The sequence below is a fragment of the Syngnathus floridae genome, chromosome 3 (assembly GCF_059516105.1).
Source record: "Syngnathus floridae isolate MCC-2025c chromosome 3, RoL_Sflo_1.0, whole genome shotgun sequence".
Classification (NCBI taxonomy): Eukaryota; Metazoa; Chordata; class Actinopteri; order Syngnathiformes; family Syngnathidae; genus Syngnathus; species Syngnathus floridae.
This window is the reverse complement of record NC_142415.1, coordinates 10,864,774-10,886,788: the sequence shown is the minus strand read 5'-3', so window position 1 is coordinate 10,886,788 and position 22,015 is coordinate 10,864,774. Positions and strand designations below refer to the sequence as shown.

General features: G+C 44.0%; 1 protein-coding gene and 1 long non-coding RNA gene across 10 annotated transcripts in view; one reads left to right on the top strand and one right to left on the bottom strand.

Moving 5' to 3' along the window:
- The window catches only part of LOC148400486 (uncharacterized), a 205,558-nt gene that overhangs the window by 26,039 nt on the left and 157,504 nt on the right, over positions 1-22,015 (top strand). The window lies entirely within an intron of this gene.
- Positions 230-20,441, bottom strand: sema6d (semaphorin 6D). Of its 5 annotated transcripts, none has more exons than XM_088371185.1 (20): positions 20,162-20,441; positions 14,033-14,207; positions 13,225-13,336; positions 12,156-12,216; positions 11,757-11,819; positions 11,552-11,653; positions 10,850-10,940; positions 10,481-10,600; positions 10,120-10,208; positions 8,555-8,772; positions 8,316-8,447; positions 7,615-7,770; positions 7,159-7,332; positions 6,692-6,832; positions 6,384-6,461; positions 6,244-6,302; positions 5,698-5,754; positions 5,066-5,248; positions 4,014-4,255; positions 230-3,723 (listed from the first exon to the last, which is right to left on the bottom strand). In XM_088371185.1, exons 2-20 carry the CDS (start codon positions 14,160-14,162, stop codon positions 2,599-2,601), a joined length of 3,333 nt encoding a protein of 1,110 aa, XP_088227311.1. In that variant the 5' UTR covers positions 14,163-14,207; positions 20,162-20,441; the 3' UTR covers positions 230-2,598. The 5 variants fall into 5 exon arrangements, with proteins under 5 accessions (XP_088227311.1, XP_088227312.1, XP_088227314.1 ...); XM_088371186.1 differs by lacking the exon at positions 20,162-20,441 and adding an exon at positions 19,411-19,959; XM_088371188.1 differs by lacking the exon at positions 5,066-5,248.

The following is a 22,015-nucleotide window of genomic DNA, read 5'->3' as shown; positions in this document are numbered from 1 at the left end:
GGTTGAGCCTGCGCTTGCCCCGAACTTCAAAACAACCCCACTCTAAAAATAGTCTGAAGTGAGTCGTAATCATTCGAAGGACTCTTGATGGCTCTGATGGGGCAATGTGCATTCAGGACTTGCATCAACCCTGCTGTTCGTCCTTGTCGTATAAAGACCAGCAAGGTTTTTCATACTCCCTAACCTTGTGGTGCTAACCAATCAAAGCAAAAATTAACAAACCACTCCATTATATTTCTGTGCAGTAATGTTTTATTTCAACTATACATGCCGTGTTAAAAAAAAAAAATCAACAAAAAATATGAAACAAAGACCATTACTATTTACACTTTCACAGTACATCTTTAAAACATTATCTACACGCTCAAATACTCTGGAGAACCAATATATACACCTGGCTTTGCATGGCCATGTTGCACAGCATTTAAATCTAAATGACATGACCAAAACAGTTCTGCACATATAAAGAGCTTCGACTGAATTTTAAAGGCTTCAATTTGGATTGCAACTGAAGAAGGAATTCATATTGCAATGTACAAGGCAGTTAAGCAGTGGATGTTGAATGTATGTTTCATGTATGTCGCAAGTGTCACACACACACACACGCGCACACGCACGCACGCAAAAACGAAGAGCCCAAATACTGCTTAGATGACAGGCAGGAAGTAAATCTTTACATACAATCTTTCCTTGTAAACAAAATGTGGCTTTGGGCTAAACAGGCAGCTGATAACTTAAGTTAGGTGTCACCCATGTCGATTGTGAAGTGAAATCATTCCTCAAGTTATCCCTGCTGGCCGATAAAATCTGAATTTAATTTGATCATCTGCATAACCACAACCAATTCTAACAGTGACGGCGTGAATGGCCATGGGCGGGGAGAGCTGAATTGAACTGACTGGTCCACAGTGCAAGGTCTAAACAGCCTACATCCCGCTGTCAAAAATACATTCGCTGTGTGGCAGATTAATACGTAGTCAACGCCAGCAATGCCCATCCTTTTTAAAACTTTTGCGTATGTATGACCCGGTCACAAGTGGAATGTCTGCCACTTATCATTAGGTTGTTCATTTGAAACACTTTTTGGCCTATAAAACAATTCATATGGTAAATGACTAACGTATTAAGAACCATTGACATTGCCAATAATGTACTGTACTGTAATGGATAATTTTGGGAATAAGGCACATAATGCACAGATTCATATTCACTTGCCTAAAAATATGCTTACTCCTTATTTATAGTATTTAAGTATATACACAAACTTGTCATTCCCAGCATGACTTATCTGGACATGTTGTGTTGATTGTACACTGGCCACTCGCAGGGAAGTTGTACTAATAACACGGGCATTAGAACCAACACTGAAGGTAAAATGAGCAAACCATACCGGTATTATTCCAAGTAACCAATGTCATGGTTGTCGAAAAAGAAAATGTTTAGTTTTAGTATTGGAGAAATTGTCCAATTCATACACGACGGGGCTCACTGGTGTTATTAATTCCGTTGAATGATAAATATGTGTTCCTGCTACATAAAGAAAAAGATTACGAATAGAGGTTAGAAACCAAGAAAATGATCAGTCTTTACAGTGTGTTTGGTTTTTGAAATGGTACCTATTGGCTACTCTTTGCATGAAAACAAAAGATGTGCATACCCATATGAGGGTCATCCCACACTACTATATGTATGCATCAAACTCACACAGCTATGCCTAAAACCAGTAGCAGCAAATGTATTGAGGAGGATAAGAGTCCTAGTCTCAGAATATATAACCCAGTGTGACCATTTTAAAAATAGCTCAACCCTATCACCTCTGTAAAAATGACACAATGGTTCAGGCTTAGTTTAAAATCAGGTCATACAAGACCATAGCGATTTCCAACACATTTTAGCGAGACAGTGACTTAGGTCTGAGAATTTAGATGGATTTTAAGGTGCATCGTCTGCATGGCACCTGCTCTTGACGTGTGAAGGCTTAACACATGGTCAGCCACTGCCCATCAACCAAAACAGATGCAAACACACACGGCCAAAACATACGTCATCATTTACACTGTTTTGTTTGCCTGCTGTCTCTGTCATTATATTTGAACCCGACAATTACAGAATTGGGTTTACTCAGTCTCCGCTGCCTTGCGCAACCTTCCACACAAAAGCATGGCCTACCTCTCAGATCAGTTCACATTAGTGGGAAGACAGTGCTCAAAGGCAGTGAAAAATGAGATCCATTCTTCAAGTACTCCACTCTTTCCAACCTGGTACCTCACACACTGACAGACACTGTGGTCACATCGGTGTCCCAGTCCGAGTACCTACATTAGAAAACGGGTGACACCAAAGCACAGATGTCCACCGTATGACATGCAGGATGGAAATCAAGATCATGAAAAACATCGGAGGAGTATCTTTGGCCGTACGTGTGATTTTTCCCTTTTAACTGAAGCGTGAGTAAATGTGCATATCACTTAAAGGGGAACACACCTCAGGTTGATACACAGACGCACACTGGGGTCAACCCAATCCATAGCCGAGCCGTCCGGGCTCAAAGCTATAACTGTCAAGGCAAAGAGCTCACGCCCAAGCATTGGTGGTCTTCTAATAGCTGTACTTATTGACCACTCGCATCTGTGGAGTCTGTGGCGCAAAGCCATTAGGTTTCGGGGGCACATCTGGCTTTAGCGATGGGGTCCTTTTAAGTCCTGTACGAGGAAGTGAGCCATGCCCACTGTAGCTGCTTTGCCGGGATAAAGAGGGAGGGTTGGGCGAGTGCATTCCAGCCCCCATCATTCCCACATGGGAATCGAGTCTGGAGGGGGGCGTTGGAGGCATGTATGCCCCTCTGTTCATACTGTGCTGGCGAGACACAGATACGCCCATAGTCACCCCATTGGTTGAGGTGGACAGGGAGTGCCTGTGAGAAGCACTCCGTTGGAGCTGATAGCCCCCTCTTGGCCTCTCCAAGGTTCCACCCATGCTTAGGCTGCCCGTTGGTGTGGTGGGACTGGTGCACAAAGGGACGTCCACCCTCTTGGTGGGGCTGTGCCTGGGCAGGGAGGAGGAAGGAGAGTACAAAGAGGCCTCGCGACTTGGCACCCTAGGAGGTAGTTCCGTTAGTTCCTCCATGGGTTCCAGTGTGAGGTGTTGTCGAGAGCGTGGCCCCGATCCCTCGTGAAGAATGGCCTTAGGGTTGGCCACGGAGTCATTGAGATGTTTTAGTAGGTCGTTTAGTGTGTTTCTCGCGTCCACTGACCGCTTCTGGTCTTTCCTACTTCCTTTCGTTTCCGGATTCTTCAGCTTCTTATCAGAAGGATGTGGCAGAGTGTCATCTCCATTGTCAAGGTACGGGTGGTCATGTGTGGCATTGGGCAGGACGACTGCACTCGGGATGTGAGAATGTCCCAGGGCCAGGTGGGGGTGGTGGGGGTTGGATTTGGGGGGACCGGGTGAAGGAAGGAGAAATTGGGGACTCTTGGCCGTCGAGTTGGATTCTTTGCGGTGGCTGCTGATCTTCCTGTGATCCCTCTCCCACTGGTTTTTAATGGGCTGCAAGCCTTTCTGCTGAAGAACAGGGGTAGACTCGGGTGTTGGCAGAGCGGCCAATTCAGGAGGCGGACAACCGTCCCGCAGGATCATGGTCTTGGTGTCGCCGTTGGGCGTTTTCAGGTCTTTACTCAGCAAGTTGGTGTACAGCTTAGGAGAATCCACATTGGTCTGGTACTCCTGTGTACATCAACAATAAAACAGTTAGCGTATTTCACTAGAACTCTTTCTCAAGTGTTTTGACTCCTCCTTGGGGGCTTGAGATGTGAATTCAAATGCTTGTAACTCAAAACACTATACTCATCTTTTCGAATTGTCAGACAGACAGACAGATGGCTATACGGTTCATTAAGACGTCTCGACTCCTGTCAGTACATCAATACATCACTCATCTTTGTTGTTATCAGCAAAGGATAAAGAATATATGACTAATCTCAAGGCACCATTGTATACACAGTAAAGGACTGTACCTTTACAGGACTGTCGAAGAGGCCATTGAGTTTGACGAAACTTCCAGGGGAGTCCGAGCAGGATGGAGCCGATTCCGCATCCTTGTGGACACGCCGTTGTTTTCGCATGAATGATTCCCGATTGCAAAAGACAATCAGGCCAGCTAGTAGAGCGCCCATGAGAAAAGCACCAAACACGCAGGTGATCAGGATGTTCATGTGGACCATCTGGCTGGTTTCACTCGCTTGGATATCCCACACACCTACAAACAAACAATAAAGGCGGGTTAACCTCCTGCTAAGATAAGTCAAGTGGTCAGTGAAGCGTCCCTCGCCCCAAGCCCCAATTCACCAGCAGACATGTGCATGTTTGTGCTCAAACACAACCGTGCAGGAGTTGCTTCTCTCAGATCTCTCCTCAAACAATGTACCCAGTCATTTGCAAGTAGAACAGATGAAGAAAATATGATTATTGGTAGAGGTAGTTAGCCATCCATATAGATTCCACTATCCACATTGGAGATTTGTTAATTCAAGAAAACAGGATTGGTTTCCCGGATCCATGCACACCAAAGGGTTTGCTGATCTGGAAGCCGAATGAACCTTTTCGACCAAGAAATCATCCAGTAGGAAATAGATCAGAGGAGCAATAGGAGCGATGTTTCTGTTCCACTGGCTGAAATAGTCAATGCTCTACGGGAGGTTTGTTAGTAACCACAGACATTGAAAGAGTTAGTTCACCCACTGTGCGGCCACCATTGGGTTGCAGCAGTTCAGGCCCAGCCAATCATCTCCCAGCTAGAGTAAACCATTACGAGGGCTAAAGCTAGCTCGTCTATTTTCAGCTCAAATCAATGAAAGACTGAAAAGAAATGGAGAAGGTTCATTTTAAGAAAAGAGGAAAAGCAGTAGTGAAATGTGAGTAAGAGAAAACGAATGCACTTGAATCTACTCGAGATAGCTGCCAGGGTGCAGGTATGAGCATTTGCACACGTGAGCCTCAGCGTGCATTGTCAGTGGTCGGCAGCTATCAGATCAATGCGGCATGCTGGCTGGCTCCCTGCGGGCCTTACCCTCTTGCCCCCCTGGGAGAGAGTCTAAAGAATGAGAGGTGGCCGGGTCATCCTGCAGCACAAAGCCCGAGCCGTAGAGCTCTGGAACGGGCCCAGAACTGGGGCTCTGAGTGGGAATGAGTACTGGGGGAGGTATGGGCCCACTGGGCGGGACAGTGACTGGTGCTGATGAAAACTCCATGTCTGTGGTGACAAACAAACTGTTAACAAATGGTTTGTAAAGCATATTGTCATCATCCCAATTAGTAGACATGGGCAATGGGAATTTGAAAAGTTAGTTGGAGTAAATCACGGCGTTGACATTTTTACTCTAAACATTTAGTTGGGTCAAAAGAGAGGATACAGAGTTTCAAAGAGGAGCTGGGACAGAACAGTACGGATGCTTTGGTGGGTGAGCATGCCTGGGGGAGTGATCAGGACAAAAAGTGATGAGTGCGAAGTGAGACAGTCAGTCATGTGACCTGACAAATGGGTTTTGTTTGTGACGGTTAAAATGGAGCGGGTGACTTTTGCATTCACGAAGGGTGTTTTGTTGGCAAAACATGACAATGAATGAGCGGTGCCAAGACAGGGCTAGTAGAGATGCTGAACTCAAGGGAAAATAAACCATTTGAGTAAAAGATCAAACTAACCAGAGGTGGGGTCGCCAAATGATTTGTAATCTGGCGCTGATGTAGTGCCCAAAAATGCTAAAAGAATTAAAAAGCACAATACATTATTCAGGGAACTCAGAAGTTAAAAATAAAATCTCTTTTGAGTGCGACTGAAAGAAATATATGAAGCACCCATTATCTTTCTAAAGAAGGTCCTCTGGTTCTGATCAATACCGAGGTTCAGCTTGGGTCATGGTCAGTTGGTACATTTGGCAAGGCAGCTATTTCAAAAGAAAATCAGCAATGGCCATCACTTATTATTGAAACCAAAACCTCTACCACTTGCACCGGCTGAGCATGACCCTTGAATGTGCATGTTTGAGGCATTAGTTACAAGTAGCCATGTACTCGCTGTATGTAGATGTGTGTTAATACCAAACATAGACTTACAAGTATGTCGGGACAAGTTAGTGGAGTGAATGCTGGTGTGAGTGTGCAGATGAGTTTCTATTGTTTGCTCAGGTGTATGTGCGTCAGTGTGTGTCAGAGGATATACGCATGAAGTGGTATGAAGATGACTCTTACCCTGACAGTCTCCCAAGTGGCCAGTGTTTCCTAATTCAATATCCTGCTCATAGCCCGTCCTGACAATGAGACAAATGAGAATTTCTATCATCTCGACTTTAATTAAGACATCTTGCGATAAATCTGGAGCTTGAACTCACAAAAGACCGGGCTGTATCCTTTCGCAGGCTCCTTGAGGCCTCCATCCACAATAGGGATCACGTAATGCAATGCAAGACCTAGTCCAAAACACACACGCACACACACACAAGCACACGCACACAGAACACGGAACCGTTTCATCATTCTGGGAACGGCACAGAAATCATTTGTGGTTTGCTGAACATTAACCCCCGTATCGAGGGCAAAGTTGTTATCCTTCCATTTACGACGTACTGAACAAAAGGAAAAGGCAAAGGTGCAAAACTGCAAAAAGCACATTTAAGTGTACATTAGGGGCATCACTTACTTGTGGCAGGAAGAATGCCGTTCACAGCGACTCAGCGGAATTCGAATGACGCAACTTGAAAAGGCGACGTACAGGCTATGTGCGTCTTTGTCCACGTGCAGTGATAGGACACGCTTATCATCGTCGTGATTAGACAAGCACCTGGAAAATGGAGCAAAAAAAGGGTTCATCAGATTAATGTCTACTCTTTCAGTAAAAACTTAATCACTAGTTGGATAAATCTTTCTCTCACAGCTTATCAGGCCTTTAACTTTTGACATTTGCAAATGATGCGCAAATCCACAAATTAACGATTGGGGGAAAAACAAGCGTTGCATACGCAGAGATCTGACAGACGCTGCCATCAGCATGAGGAAGCACCAGTTAATATTTGCTGACTCGTCAGCCGTGAGGCAGATGGAAAAGAGAAGAAACAAAGCAAGAAAACAAAAGCAGACAGAGCGGGTGAAAAGTGCATGATGGCTTACTTGGCCTTGTTAAAGACGTCTATCTCCTCCAGAAGCAGACTGTCATTCAGGGACATGGACGAGGTCTTGGCCAAAACCTTGAGCACGACTCCCGACTCTGAACCGATGAAAACCACTGTGTAATTCTTGTGCGGGCCCGCTTCGTTGTCCACTGCCAGCGCAGTCAGCCTGTACCTACAACACATTTCATCCATGTATTTTGGGGATGCATGCATATTGGTATAAAAAAAAAAAAATCTTGATAATGATGCCATTATCACCAGCCTGACAATTGCTTACGGGTAGGAGCCATGTATTTTTGGAGAATCATCAACATGGCATGTACAGTAACTTTTAAATGGAATCAAAATAGACATCATATTTGGCCTGCGTGGAGTTCTTAGTTACTGTTACCAACCCGACCTAAATAAGACCATCGTGTTTATAATGCAACGTTACGACAGTTCGGTTATTTACCTGACACGCGTCTTGGTGTACCAGGGCTCGTCCTCCATCGAAGGCACAGCCGTGTCCATTAGAGGGTGTGACTTGATGAACTGTAGGGTTTCATCCGGGAACTCGATGGAGCTCTTAAAGGATGCAGCTGGACCGTAACCTGCGCAGCACCCGGGTCTAAAATGGAGGGTTCACATCCACAGAGGGCAAAAGGTCAAAAAGCAGCCCATGTGATCATAGCACTCCATGGGGGCTGATCATCATGTGCAGTCAAGTGAATAGAAAGTGAAATGAAAGGGTTGGGGAGCAGGTGCTTATTAGATCACAAAAAAGGCCTCAGCAGGAAACATTAAATATGCATAATATGCATGGTTATCCTCCATCAATGATTCACCAGGGAAATGAGGTGCTTTGTGGATTTTTTTTTTGTCTTGGACACAGGGCATGCTTAGAAATAGCAGACTGTACGTGTGACAAACAGGTTCAAACTGCATCGTCAGATAATTATGTCACCTTAAATATTTAATCATCGGCAGATGGTGAATGTGCGTGCTGGGTCGCGGCTAATAACCTCTTTTACCACTATAACGTATTTGGTTACGGTGGTTGAAAAAAGTGACTGCTTTTCAGCTGCCGAGTTAGGAGCCACAGAAAGGCCACACTTATTACATCCCATTTTGAATGTCACATCGATATTTTCAGCGCGTTCGAAAAATCCTTACCGAGGTTTAGGAAGTTTCTCCTCTGGGAATGGCGTCCATATGGAGTCGGCGGTCTTTTGCTCTTTAAATCGACCACGGAAGACTTTCTCGATGTCGGCCATGGAAAAAGCACACACGGCTGACCCTGGAATACTGCGGAGGAGAAGCACGATGATTAAATGGCCGTACTTCACCTCGGTAGAGCCTTCTGCCATCCTTGAAATTAGTCCATCCATCAGCCATAAAGAGTCATAGCCCACCTGTTCATCTGAGTGGTGAACACGCCCACCACAGACGGGACGCCGTTGATGTTGATGATGTCAGTAATGGACTGAAGCACGTCAAAGTAGAAGAAGGAATCCCCCGGCACGGAGCAGTTCAGTCTCGCCTTAACAAAAGATGTCCAATGTTTCTCGAGAACGCGCTGCGACCCGCCAATGTCGTTTTTGCAGATCCGAGCGACGCGAGAGTAGACCACCTAAAAGGGAGCGAGAGTTTAAGCCAGGATAGAGGCTGGAGGAAGTGGAATTCCTCGCTAAAAACATTTTCACAGCACTAAATAATGCATCTCTGCATTCTGTTGCAGCTCAGCACGGACGGCCAGAATACACACTTGTATTTAGGTCTCACGATTTTGTGTGGAAACTGCTCGCCCTGACTGAGGCCCCACATTAAAAAGCACATCAAATGGCTGGCCTAATGGAAACAAGTGATGTGTGATCGATTGCGTGAATGCAGAGAGGAAGCCATTTCGTGCCATTCCTTCACCTTTTTCCATCAAGCTAGATTGCTGTCCTGTTTTTGTTACTGCAGCAAAGCTTAATCATAAACACAAGTGAAAGAAAAATAACTCCTGATAAAATAATAAACCACGCAACATGCAGTCTAAAGTCCAACCTTCAAAATTAACAGACAACAGTTTGCAGTCTAAAGTCCAAAATTCAAAATTAACGGACACCAGTTTGATAACACTCAATCCACTTTCTTCCGCCCTATGTTGGGTTATTTAGCAAACACACTCCATAGACAAGCACGTAGTAGTTTGCGTGTGACTGCTGAATAACCCATCACAGAGCCAATAAAAGTGTGGTTCAACTGTTACCATACTGGTGTGATTTTATTTTGAAGGCCTGGATTTGACATGTGTTACACCAATGTTGTTGTTGGTTATAATTGCCTTGCCTTCTGTTTTTCACGCAATATGACAGAAAGTTGTGAATTCCAGCTGTTTGATTTTAAAAAGGCTGGAGACACGTTGGAATTCAATAAAGAACTCGTAGCAAAGTCCAGAAATAGCTCCTCTCCCTCACAGCTTCGCCATTATTCGTAGTGACATACACATATTAGCAAATTATCTGGGACTTGTGATAATTGGATAAACCCGATCAAAGTTGAAATGTCACTCCAGTACTAATAGGGTTGAAAAGTGGAAACTGATGGAGGATGTTGGCCTTCAGGCTAGCTCGCTCAGTCAGACCAGCTCAGGATGGGCCGTGGTCAAACCTGATGCTGGCATTGAACAGAGAACATCCTAATGCCCGTCCATTAGCTTGGACAGAGAGCCAGATACCGATTGTGCATTCTCTGGAAGACAAATCCTCTCGCTGTGTAATGGTTTTACATCAGGCAAACATTCCCAGAAAAGCCAGACCGTTGAAAATTCAGCTGTATTGTAATGAGGTGTACTGTCATCGCATGAACGGGGACTGCCACAAATGAATAAATGCGATTGAGGAGCTTTCAGACTTTTTTTTTTTTTTTTCGGGATACAGCATCTGTTCCCAAAATGCAGTGCACTCAAATGCCACCTTTAGACTGTTCTTACCTTGCCCAGATTGCTGTGCTCCACTGCAATCTCTCGGTAGAAAAAGTACACATAATTCCCATACTCGGCTGCGTGCAGGAAATGAGGTTCTGAGGGAAAAACAGAAGCAGAGAGTTGAGAGAGTATTTTTGCATCGTCACCATCAGTGTGCGTGTTGAATATTTCAGGGATTTGTACAAGGCTGTGTATGACTGGGTGTGACCTAGATTGCCTGAGAAGGAGCAGGCCATATCCCCCGAAGAGTTTGGCAAGACAGGAGAGCTCTCTATCGCAAACTCGCCAGCTCCGACGCACACCATGTCGTGCCACGGTATCGCCGGAGAGGAGTCAACTGAAGATGTGGCGAAAGGGCGTTTCTTACCTTTAAGCCACTTGGAGTCGTATTTGATGGTCCTCAAGGCGGATCCATCTCCCATACTTCGGTAAATGACAGAATCGCTAGCCTGAAAGTCAGCCACCGTGGCGGAATACAGTTTCCCCGCTACGAAAAAAAGACAAACAAGAAACGCACTCGATTGAAGCTGGCCTGCAACACTCTTCGTATGCTACTTTCCCCCCCCCCCTCTCATCTAAAAGCTTTAATTAGCCCGACTTGCTTTAGCTGCAGGCGTATTTGTACCGCAGCAAAAACACAGAGGTAATCATGAGAGCATAACTAGGAACACATTAGCTCTTGTGTAGAAAGTCTCTGGTGTGCCAGCGTGTAGGCGGCTGTGCTTTTGACCCTCACCTGCAAAAAGGGCAACGTTGGTTTGCTTGGAGTCAAATGGGCACCGTGCCAGCCCATTGATCTCTTCACCATCCAACTCCAGGTTATCCAGCTGAGGGAAGGAACAAGCGCACACATTCAACAAAGACAGCAGAGCAAATATGGGGAAGAAAATGGTCAAAACAGTCCTGTAGAATGCATTGAAAATCTCACGTTACAGTGATACCTTGACTTTTTGAGTTACCTTCCACCTCCTGGTCACTTTATACATTGTGTAGGACAGAATTTTTTCAAGGAAAATAACACTATTATATCGTATTTTATAAAACATGTACAGTGATGATAAAGTCATTAAATTACTTAGTGGTAATATCAGTCAGCCATTGCAGAGGAAGGGGTATAGCTATATTGTCTGTCTACATGTGTTGTGTCACCATTTGAGTTTAAATGGTTTGTCTTAAATGGGATTTCTTTAATGTTTAGTGATGTAATTCTATTTATTTAATGTTTAGTTTGACATTAAACTTTGAATGTCAATGAAGGACTCAAACCTTCTTTGTAGAACCTCTCACTAATTCAGTCTGCCAAACTGCTGCTCGTTATGAAGAGAGTTCAGTTCACTGCTACCCGTACAGTGTTTGCATCCGAACTTTGCACTCAAAAGTCAAAACAGAAAAGAAAACATCACAAGGCACGGCTGAATATATTAACATGTATACTGACCCTGTAGTATCTGCACATGGGGTTAAAGCCATTGGTGCCACAGATGAAGACCAGATCGTCATTTCTGGGAACCAGCACTTTGATGAAGTTATGGCACTCATCCTATGAACGCACAAAGAGTGTGTTGAGGGTTTTATTATTATCATTTTAGTAATTAAGTAGCACTAAAGGTACAGTTGTGAGGCTGAATTATAGTTGCACTTACTCTGTGTTTTCCCTTGACGGCACACATCTCTTTGTCTGCCTGGCCCGACCGCCATGTCAGCTTCTGTTGAGCCAAAATGTGAAGCATTAACACACACACATAGTATCTCTGCATGCCAAATACATGTGCACAAACAGGAATGTACGCACACACACACACGCACGCATACACACGCACGCATGCACACGCACGCATGCACACACACACACACACACACACACACACACACACACACACACACACACACACACACACACACACACACACACACATACACACACACACAATCTCTACTTTCAACTCTCTCAATTTACAACCAGGCTAGTTTGTGATGAATGGCTGTGTTTGTGCGTGTGCGCGTTTGTGGTTTGAATGAGTAGCTTGTGGCAAGAATCTTACCCGGTAAGGTATGATCTCATTCCTGTAGGATTCTCTCAAACTTACAAGGTACACCTGATCTCTGTGAACAGCAGCAGTGCACAAAATGTCAGTGATGCAGCAGTATAAAGCAAGAAAAATAAAATAAAATAGAAATCTTGGGACTTTTATTAAAGACTCAAATATTAATGGAGTGACAATTTGCACAAAATGTCCTCTACTATGAGCAGGGCCACAGCTAAACCTTGTTTTTCATTTGTGTCCAATTGAAGGGAGCGGGATCCATGGTAATAGGCTCATCTACATTGTTTTCATGGTTGTTTTTTGTTTAGAGTTGAGCTCATTCTAAGAAAATCACATCTGTTGTTGATTCGGATGTAACTCGCTCGTGTCCCAAACACAACCTTTGGTTTTATGGTAACATGAGATTTTCAGTTTTAAGCAGCTCTCCTCAGTTGGCGACAATGAGCAAAATAATCAAGTTGTTTGCATGAAAGACAATTAATCCTCAGTGAAGACGGTTTTTGGTTCAACAGGCTTTAAAACCTGAATGTCTTCTGTACTTGGCATGACGTCACTTTTTGTTTTGATGATCTGCCAGTTATGACGAATGCTGAACACCCAACTGGGAACAATAATAGCCCTCCCTTTGAGCAAACATATACGAGCACCCACAAGTGGCAGTGTGATTTACCTGATCCCAGTAATACATATGGTTGTGATTACAGTAGTGGGGGAAGGCGCGGAGTTTGGGGGCTGTTATATTATAGATGTCAAGGTGATTTCTTGCTACAATACTAGTGGCTGGTGGTAAGATTAATCCCAATGCTCATAAATACTAAAACGACATGTAGAGATGCCAAGAAGTCTCTGACAGAGCATCAGGCGAGGTTGATAGATGCTTTTGCTGGATCGATAGCGACCGTATACCTCAGATGGCGGCATACCAGCCACGGATCCAATAACACTAAGAGCCACCCCCCTTCTCCCTCCTCCCTCTAGCGCCACTGTTTACCTGCCAAGATGCAAGTGAGCGAATGTGTGTGGGGAGGGAGATGTTTGAAGGAGAATCTGCCCGTGTTCAGTATACCTGCCAGCGATGAAGAGCGTGTCTTGTATCTTGGTCATTAGCTGAAAGTCAAGGCGATGCTGCGACTCGTTACCAGAGGGCCTGCCTCTGAACACGGGGTACCTCCGTGAAACTGCAAACGCAACCGCGCACACAGATTGCTTGGTAAATTTGATGCAAATGCTAATTTTGGCATGTGCCTGCATAAATCCATATTCAATGCGACTCATTGATTTGAATATTGGGCTGGTGTATTGGCAGGCCTACTGATATTTTATTTTTTTACCATGCAATGAAATAGGCCTCCAGACTAACACTTTCAATAACTCAAACATGCTCATGAAATAAGAACAATGTTATTATGGCAGTCAGTGATGTTCTGTTTTCAAAATCTTTCACAATATACAAAGCGTTGGGTTAGGGGTCAAGGAAGATTATCTTTTTGTCCAATTATACAGTATAAATGCATAGATTGTAATGACAATGAGATGGCTCAACTTTGATAGCGCGCTGCACTCCATTGAGTGCCACTCGACGTACAAATGACACTTACTGAATTCAATTCGAGCAAGTTTATTATTCAGAGTGATAAAATGTTTAGTCGTTAGTAGTGTTTGAGCGGTATGTCGCTAATTAGAGCTGGCTAATTGAAACAAAAAACACTTAATGCGATGGATCTATAGACAGTATACTCTTACCGTGAATAAAATAAAGACGCCAACATTGCATTGGAGTTTTTCTCCTGTCTTGCGTTCTTAGCGATTTTGCAGTCATTGTAATCGCGACCCATCTCTGCGGAGATTGTGTGTTTGTGTGCGTGTGAACTCACAGTGTGCGTCAACGACATCCAGGGGTGCAATGTCCTCGGGGAAGCTGACTGCGAGGAGAGTGCGTGAAGCTGTTAGCAGCAGCAGCAGCCGCAGCAGCTCACCGAGCAGAAGTGCAACTCTGTGGCCCATGGCTGCTCACATCCACTTCCTGTTTCTCACTAGTGGAGATGTTACCTGGAGACATGCACACACACACACAAAAAATCCTGTTATTCAGTTGGAGACGTACAGCACACCATCTACCCTAGATAAAAAATGAAGACATCCTGAAATACATTTTGCTCTAAACGTAATATATTGTCAAATAAATACTTCTCAGGCGATCAAAATGGATCATTATTTATTATTCTGCTGGCTATATCTGTACAGTGAACCCCCAAACTAAATGATTTGCTATTAGCATAAAAAAAAATGATTGCGGTCTTGTACTAGACGACAGTCATGTTGACTGTAAAAATATTGTTTTGGCACTATGAACTTCTTTTAGTGAGGCCACAGCCTTGTCTAATAGAAACATGTGCTTTGCTGCTCTCTCGTAACATACGAGGCAAAGAACTTTTTATTTAGGTGGGCAGTTACTCGCAGATTATTGCTTTTCACAGCAAGGCTCTGTCCTTAACTTGACACGTTTGCATCTTGTTACTCTATTTTGTTGGTTTTGTTTGGACCTTGAGTCTGCAATTATATCAAATTGATCGAGTATATTTGATAAAGCTCATGAATTGTGACTGGTGGGTGTTCAAGCATAATACACACATTGACCTCTCTTGAGCATTGGTGGGTGGCAGAGCAAGAAATTTCCCATTCTTGCTCCGCCTGCATCTGCTAACTAACAGAAGGTCAGCCAAAAGTCCGGCGCGGTGTCTCAGTGTGTGTTCGCTGGAACGGAAGTCCGCTCTGCTCGAAGCACGGCGGGCCCTGCTGCTTCTGTACATCTGTGCTCGGATTGGTTTGTCCGGGGCCAAGCTCATCGCTGATCAGCTCATTGCAACTTCATCACCATCACCAGTGCGCCATCACATGCGACCTTAGCTGACTTCTATTAGCGCTCTGTTAGCTCTTACTGCTGCAGTCTCTCCTTGGGGCCAAAGCGCTTTATTGCACTGCAGTGATTCACTCCATCTTTGTGTTATGAGGACAAAGCCACGCTCACTTGTTTTGACATTGGTGTAATTACAATGGGTGCACTACCCCCCCTCCCACACACACACACCCACACCCAATACGTCCTAATGTACATATAATACACCGGATGGATGTAATGTATTGCAGGTCGTATTCATGTGTACGAAATGTGTGTAGGACTTTAGAGGCAGGCTGTGGCTCTAAATGATTGGTGTGCATTTCAAATATTTATAAGGCAAACAAATTATTCATGTGGGCAAAGCCTGAACGGATATAAACAATTTACTGGGAGACGTCACACAGGCCAAAGCATAGATTAGTTGGAAGCATGCTGGGATCTGCACACTGGGAGCACATACATCATAATGCTCTCACATAATGTATCTCAAAGACCAACGATGCATGTGCACACATGCGCACAAACAGTAATGATTCATTTTTCTATTAGCTCTAAAGCACACCTGCTCCAGTCTGTCAGAGCTAGGCCATTAGTGCTTTGATTGATCCACACAGGAAGCGGGGCAGACCAGATCTCTGTTTCACCACAGTCATGTGTGGAAACCTCTCTAAATTTGCCCACTTTATACTTACATTCAGTGCCCGAGGAGCAAATCGGTGTAAAAGTAGACAGAGGCCAACAAAACATCTGCATGCCAGCTTTTTCCACCATGTTTGAGTCATCAACTGCCTTGAACAGTCCATGTTGATATTAAGCGACTGCATTTTTCCAAGCACTGATAATCCAATTGCGGTATGGTAACTTATATACCGTGTCACCTGGGAGAGATTCAAGTGAAGCTGAAATGGACCGCTCTATAAGTGTGTTTTAGTCATTCACGGTGCGTAATGGTGGCAATTCGGCGCTCAGTGGGACACTGCGACCTTCCAAACAGCAAAGTCATTATGAGTAATGCTAGACTTGAATCGGGCTGTGCTCCATCATCATCAGTCTACTTAACAGTGAAATGAGTAGTTTGATGTTTTTGACAAAATGGAGAAATTGTCTCGGGTCAAATGGGCTGGTGTACATCTAACTAACACACAATGCTGGAACGTTTCTTTCCGACCGACAGATCAATAGCGACGAAGCAACGTTGTCTGAAAGAGAAGTGACGATAGACCTCTATTAGAGTGGAGGCACTGGTGTTTGCTAAAAGCATCTAGTGTTCTTTTACTACCACGGAGATGTGCTCACCAACAAATGCTCTCACGCCAAAACCCGAGACAGGAATAGATGCCAAATGCACAACAACAAGAGCAAGCGGAGGTAGTGTGCAAAAGGTAACTAAAGTGAGATATACAAAGAGTATATCAATTCTATGGCCCTATTAGACGGGCAGTTGGCTTTGCATCAGAGCCAAGCTTGGGGAAACACAGAAGCCATACTTTCTCCGAGCTTATTGCTAAAAATGCAATTAAACAGGAAATTAACTATAACTCAGCACCATTACAGCCTTACCGTAGCGGCAATGGCTTTCTTTTTATGTAAAACAGAAACAGAAGACACCCAGAGGTCAGCCATCTAAAATTACTTTAAAATCTCCGGCGAGCCCAGAATGTTTTCTATTGACTATTCCTTTGCACTCTTTGGTTCCTGCCCTCCAGTTAGTGTGTGTGGTGTGCATGTACATATAGGCCTCAAACAAGCCCAGAGACGCTGAGCTTGTCACGCAACTCGCTGCCAGTCAGCCTTGCCTCGCTCTACCTCTGTTATTTCAGGCTTTTCAAATGTCCCACAACCACGCATTTTGCCGCTGATATTGTTGGCACAAAGTCATGGTGTTTAACATGGGGGATGGGAGAGGGGGGGGTCTAGGGGTCTACAGCCCAATTCTGGTAGTTAAATCAGAGGATTTAGTGTTACGAGCCTAAAATGACAGATTAACACATATGCGCTCTGTGAGCTGCGCTTTCGCTGGCATATGTCAGCCGCCACCTCTCTTAGACCGCGCCGCTGGGTTCCATTTTGCAGGGAAGTCCGATTTGGTGCTCATTAAAAAAAAAAAAAGAAAGAAAAAACTGCAGTAGCAAACAACAACGGTGCATGACGTTTCGTCCCTCAATTCTAAATTCATATAAACCCAGCATGAAAATTTCTGCCACCACTTTGGCAAATAGTCTGCTTACGGGTCCAATTGGAGCAATTTAAATCCTTCCAAGTGAAATCATCCTCGGCCTTCAAAATACACACTGGCACAAAAATACAAGCACAAACAGGATATGCCTGTTGTCTGCCTGAGCTATGCCAAACTTCTCAACAAAGTCATTAGCATCCGATATTTCTCAAACAATTTCCAAAACTTTTCTCAAAAGTTACCCACGTGAAGCAGTGGCAGTATCCAAGCCAATAATTAAAATATAAATCTGTCAAAAGGATGTAGCACTTGTACATCAGTAGCTGCATCCGAAGGTGGTTTCCCATTGGCCGACTGCTTTGCCACAAGCACTTTCAATCCTAAATAGGCTTGCTTTACTTGTGGCAGCAAAAGAATGCACCGCTTTGTTGAGGTTTATTGTCTACTTCAAACATCAACAACTACTGACGGAGAGACACATCTTTGGCTGAGAGCTCGGAGGGCACAAATACTGCAAGACATTCGGTAGCAACACCTCGTTGGAGTTATTGGGAGGCATAGCTTCATACAGCATAAATAAGGAAGCGGTCCAGATGCAGCCTCACAACACAACTGGCCAGATGATCACATTATTGCCCCGAGAGTGATTATTATGTATATATTCAAACCAGTCCCAGTGACCCTAAGCTGTTACTACCACCTGGATTCACTTTGGAGGGGTTTGAGAATGCAAGTCTGAAGTAGACTGCCTCTAACCTCTTTCTTGTGAAACTTGGCAAGAGGAAGAGTGAAACAGGAGAAAGGTTGCACACAGCAGTAGTGTGCACAAAAGGGCCTAGCTGCAGGTGTGACCAGGAAACAAAGGGGGGCTTTGGCCACACCAATACAATGGTGCCCCACCCCCGGTCACTAGCTCTATCTATGTTCAGGAGAGCACATTTGGGGGGCTACCAAAAGGGGCTTTGAAGGAACAAAGCAAACCATATAAACATGTTGATTCGTTGAACTTTTAACACTCGGTCCTTTAAACATTGAATGATTCTGATTCCAAGCTGCCATTTGGAGCATCTATGAGGTCGTTAACACAGAACGCAAGGGTTTAATGGTGGCTGTTCCGGGTTGCAGCTGGCTGTATTGGAGGTTAACTGCAGTTGTTCTGGTCGCTGAATTCTGACCCGGAGGCCAACAACGAGCCGAGCTGTCGGCCAACCCACAGCTGGTCCGGATGGTCAACCCTGGTAAAGCGTTGGCCAACATCAAGTTTGTAGTCAAAACCATGGTGACACTTTTTTTTTCCTGACATGGAATTACCGCAACAGGAAAAAAATACGACTTTTTCAGTCATTTCAGCATCTCAGGTGCTCACATCATTTTAGAATAAGCTATTTGGCTCATATCCTAGCCTTAATTCCCGCAAATGGCAGATTGTCACAGATAATTTAGCATTCACACCAATCCTCAATCCACTCAAAATCGCCAACATGCATGTACGTAAATATGGCCAACACTATATATATATATTTATTTTTCTACGTTTATAGGAACATTACCACTCTGTGCATAAATTGAATTCATTTTATGCACAGAGTGGTAATGTTCCTAGTTTGGGAGGGGTTATTTTCTATTATTTTGAAGCACACAATCCATTCATGCATCAGTGCAGCCACAAACGCTTGTATTGTCCAGACTAGGGTGTAAAGGCATTCAAAGTTCCATCCGTGGTAAATCTTTTCACAAGCCTTTAGTGTCCACATGTGGGACTGGGTACAAAAGACAACAAAGAGGAGGGGACACAAGAGGAGAAACAACAGTGAGGGAGCTTTTCTATTATCCGACAGCCATAGAGAAGTGCGATGCGTTCAATTAATACAAGGCACCGTAAAGAGAAATAAACGACCGGAGGGATAAAAGTATCACTGCCAACCAGAGGGTGCTCGTGTTCAATTGGGACACCTCAATTATTCAATATGAAAATAACAAACAAGTAAAAACGACTGAATGGGGTACTGTGACATTGTTAAACACTCCCAGTCCCTTTGACAACGTAATGACGTATGTGTACTCCATCAAAGAGATGTAACGGATAAAAGAAACACAATTTGACTTTAATCTTAAATACACATAAAAAAATGACACATAGGAGTCTTTTTTTAATTTTAATTTGCAACGTAACCTACCTTAAGATCATGAACGGAGCAATCTGCCCAAATGTCCGATTATTCCTCTGGTAATCCATTTAAGAAAAATGATTTTTTTTTCTCCTTACATTAAATTCCATCCGAACACACTTTATTGTTTTAAATCCAGTTTCTCCGCTCCGCTCGCATCATCTAAACCTCTTTTTGGGACTCTTTCGTCCTGGTTCCGAGGCCCCTTTGGTTGTGACGACTGATGCTCAAAGCAGATCCGCGACCGTCGCACTCTTCTGTGGAAGTAACTAGGGTGTCGTCCCCTTCCATACACACCCCACGCAGCAGCGCCTCCGGTAACTTTGGACGCATTTATACATTAATAATAATGGAATAATTACATCAAGAGGTTAAACGCCCCAACTCACTGGTGTTCAAGAATAGCAAGACGCGCGACGCAGACTTCTCAACTCGGGAGTGATTCAGTTAAATACTCGTAATTGATTCAGCCCTTTAAAAAGAAGGGAAAAATCAGTGACATCCAAAAAAGAGTCATGGAAGTTAATGTTCCCAATAAAGAAAGCGTGTGCAAACGGAACCGAGCGGTTACAGTTCAAAGCCAGCCATAAAAAAAAAAAAAAAAAATCTGTCCTAATGTATATAACCTTTACAGTAAAACAATTGTTTGCACACACGGGCATTATTTCTTTTTCCACAGCCTCTCCCGTTTACTAATTTGACTTTCACTCTGCAATAAAGTGAAGAAATAGGTGCATGCATTTCTGCAAAAACAACTCACCTCATCTGAATGGTTTATTATTGCGTATCCATATGCAGTAATTCCAGGGGGAAAAAAGGAGGCGAATATATCGCGCGTCGCTCCAACTTCCCCTGGCTGAGAGAAAAACAAACTAAGAAGACACGGCAAATGGTGTAATTTGACCCGAGCTCGATCAATCCACGCAGGGAGAGATCCACGGCCCGCCAATAAGGAGCGCTCTTGCTCCAGTCCCTCCCCCACCATCCAGCTCTCTCCTCGCTCGCTTTTGGACCTCTCTGCCTCGCTCCTGGCTTCCTTCCTCTCTTTCCAAGAGCCACAGAGGCGGAGAGAGAGGGAAAGCGGGTGGGGGTGGGAGGTACATCCCTCCTCCCTCTTGTGTGACCCCATATTGCACCCCCTGTGTTAAAGCACCCCCCTCCTCCCATACTTTAAGTCAGCAACCGCTCCTAGTTAAAACTTATTTCAGCCTATTTGAGGCTCAAGCAAGCTGCTGCTGCTGCTTAGTTAAAACATCTTTTAGCAATGTTTGGATTTGGAGAGATAGGGCTAAGCCCTTACTGTATTTAGCAAAGCACCATGAAAGTGACAAAATTATATTTTCAAAATGCAGTGGGAAAGGTTTGGGCCAAAATAAGGATGACAACCATTTAACGGCAACAGATTCTGAGAGAAATATCTCCCCCCCTCCATTAAGAGCGTTTTTAATGTTATTAGCAATGCAAATGATTTGTGGCAAACATGTTGTGCCTTGTGCCAGCCTAAACAAAGCCTAAGCAAAAACAAAAATCTTCATCCAATCTGAAAAAACAGCGGTAAGATTTGTTTTTTTTTTTCAGTTCTTATCAGAAGCTAATTTATGTTTTTTGATTAGACACATCACAAAGCTACGGTAGCTTCTCAGTTCAACACTATCTTTCCTTGTTCAAAGCACAAGTAAAGGCATTTGGCAAAACTACCGAGGTACAGAGTTTGAATACCGTTGCCATCTGGGTCCATCCTTCCATCCAGCCATCGAAAAAGCAAATTAATGAATATACTCTCCTATCATGAAGAGTGTCGTTTCCAGTTGCCGGAGAGCTATTACTTTTTTTTACGGTTTATTATTGTGATTGTAGTGCTGCAAAACTGTATCATTGTATCAGGCTTGATGTGGTGCCTGATACCCCTCCAAAATAAATAAAATTGAAAAATTGCTCCACTTCCTTTAAATCCTAAAAATTTTAACTTAATGTTTTTTGATGATTCAAAGAACAGTGAATTTGTAATGAATAAATTGCTTGACATTATTACATCTACCTCTAGAATCAAGTAACATTTGTTTTCTATTGTACCCACCATGACTTTTTGGAGATACAATTAAATTGTTATATTAAGTATGTGCAGAGCTGGTAAAAAAATTGAATTTACTACCTCCACGGGAAATGCTTAAACATTCATCTTGAAAGTGTTTGAATTTGTCCTTGGTAAAGGACAACAGCAGCGCATGAAAATAAACACTTTGTTATACTGTCAACATTGTGATGTTGAATATTCTATTGTCTGCTGCATTTACATAGTCGTCAGGCGTCATGCGTGTAAACAACAACGATGAGGGTGCTCCAGTGTGTGTGATGTTATCATCGGAGGCGTCGGGTCACTCCAGCCAGGTTTGTGTGGTGGCACAACGGAGGCCTATTTGCACCCCCATCAGAGATGCAAGTTAGCAGATGTGTGAGAAGCTTTTTTGCGTGCACGATCATCGCCAATGCACACACTCCCCCACACTCCGGACAGCCTCCATTGTGAGCTGTGAAAGTTGCATCTGCATCTGAATGCTTGCAGAGGAAACACTAGTTTGCACTGCTGATCCCCCCCTGATCCGAGTTTGACACT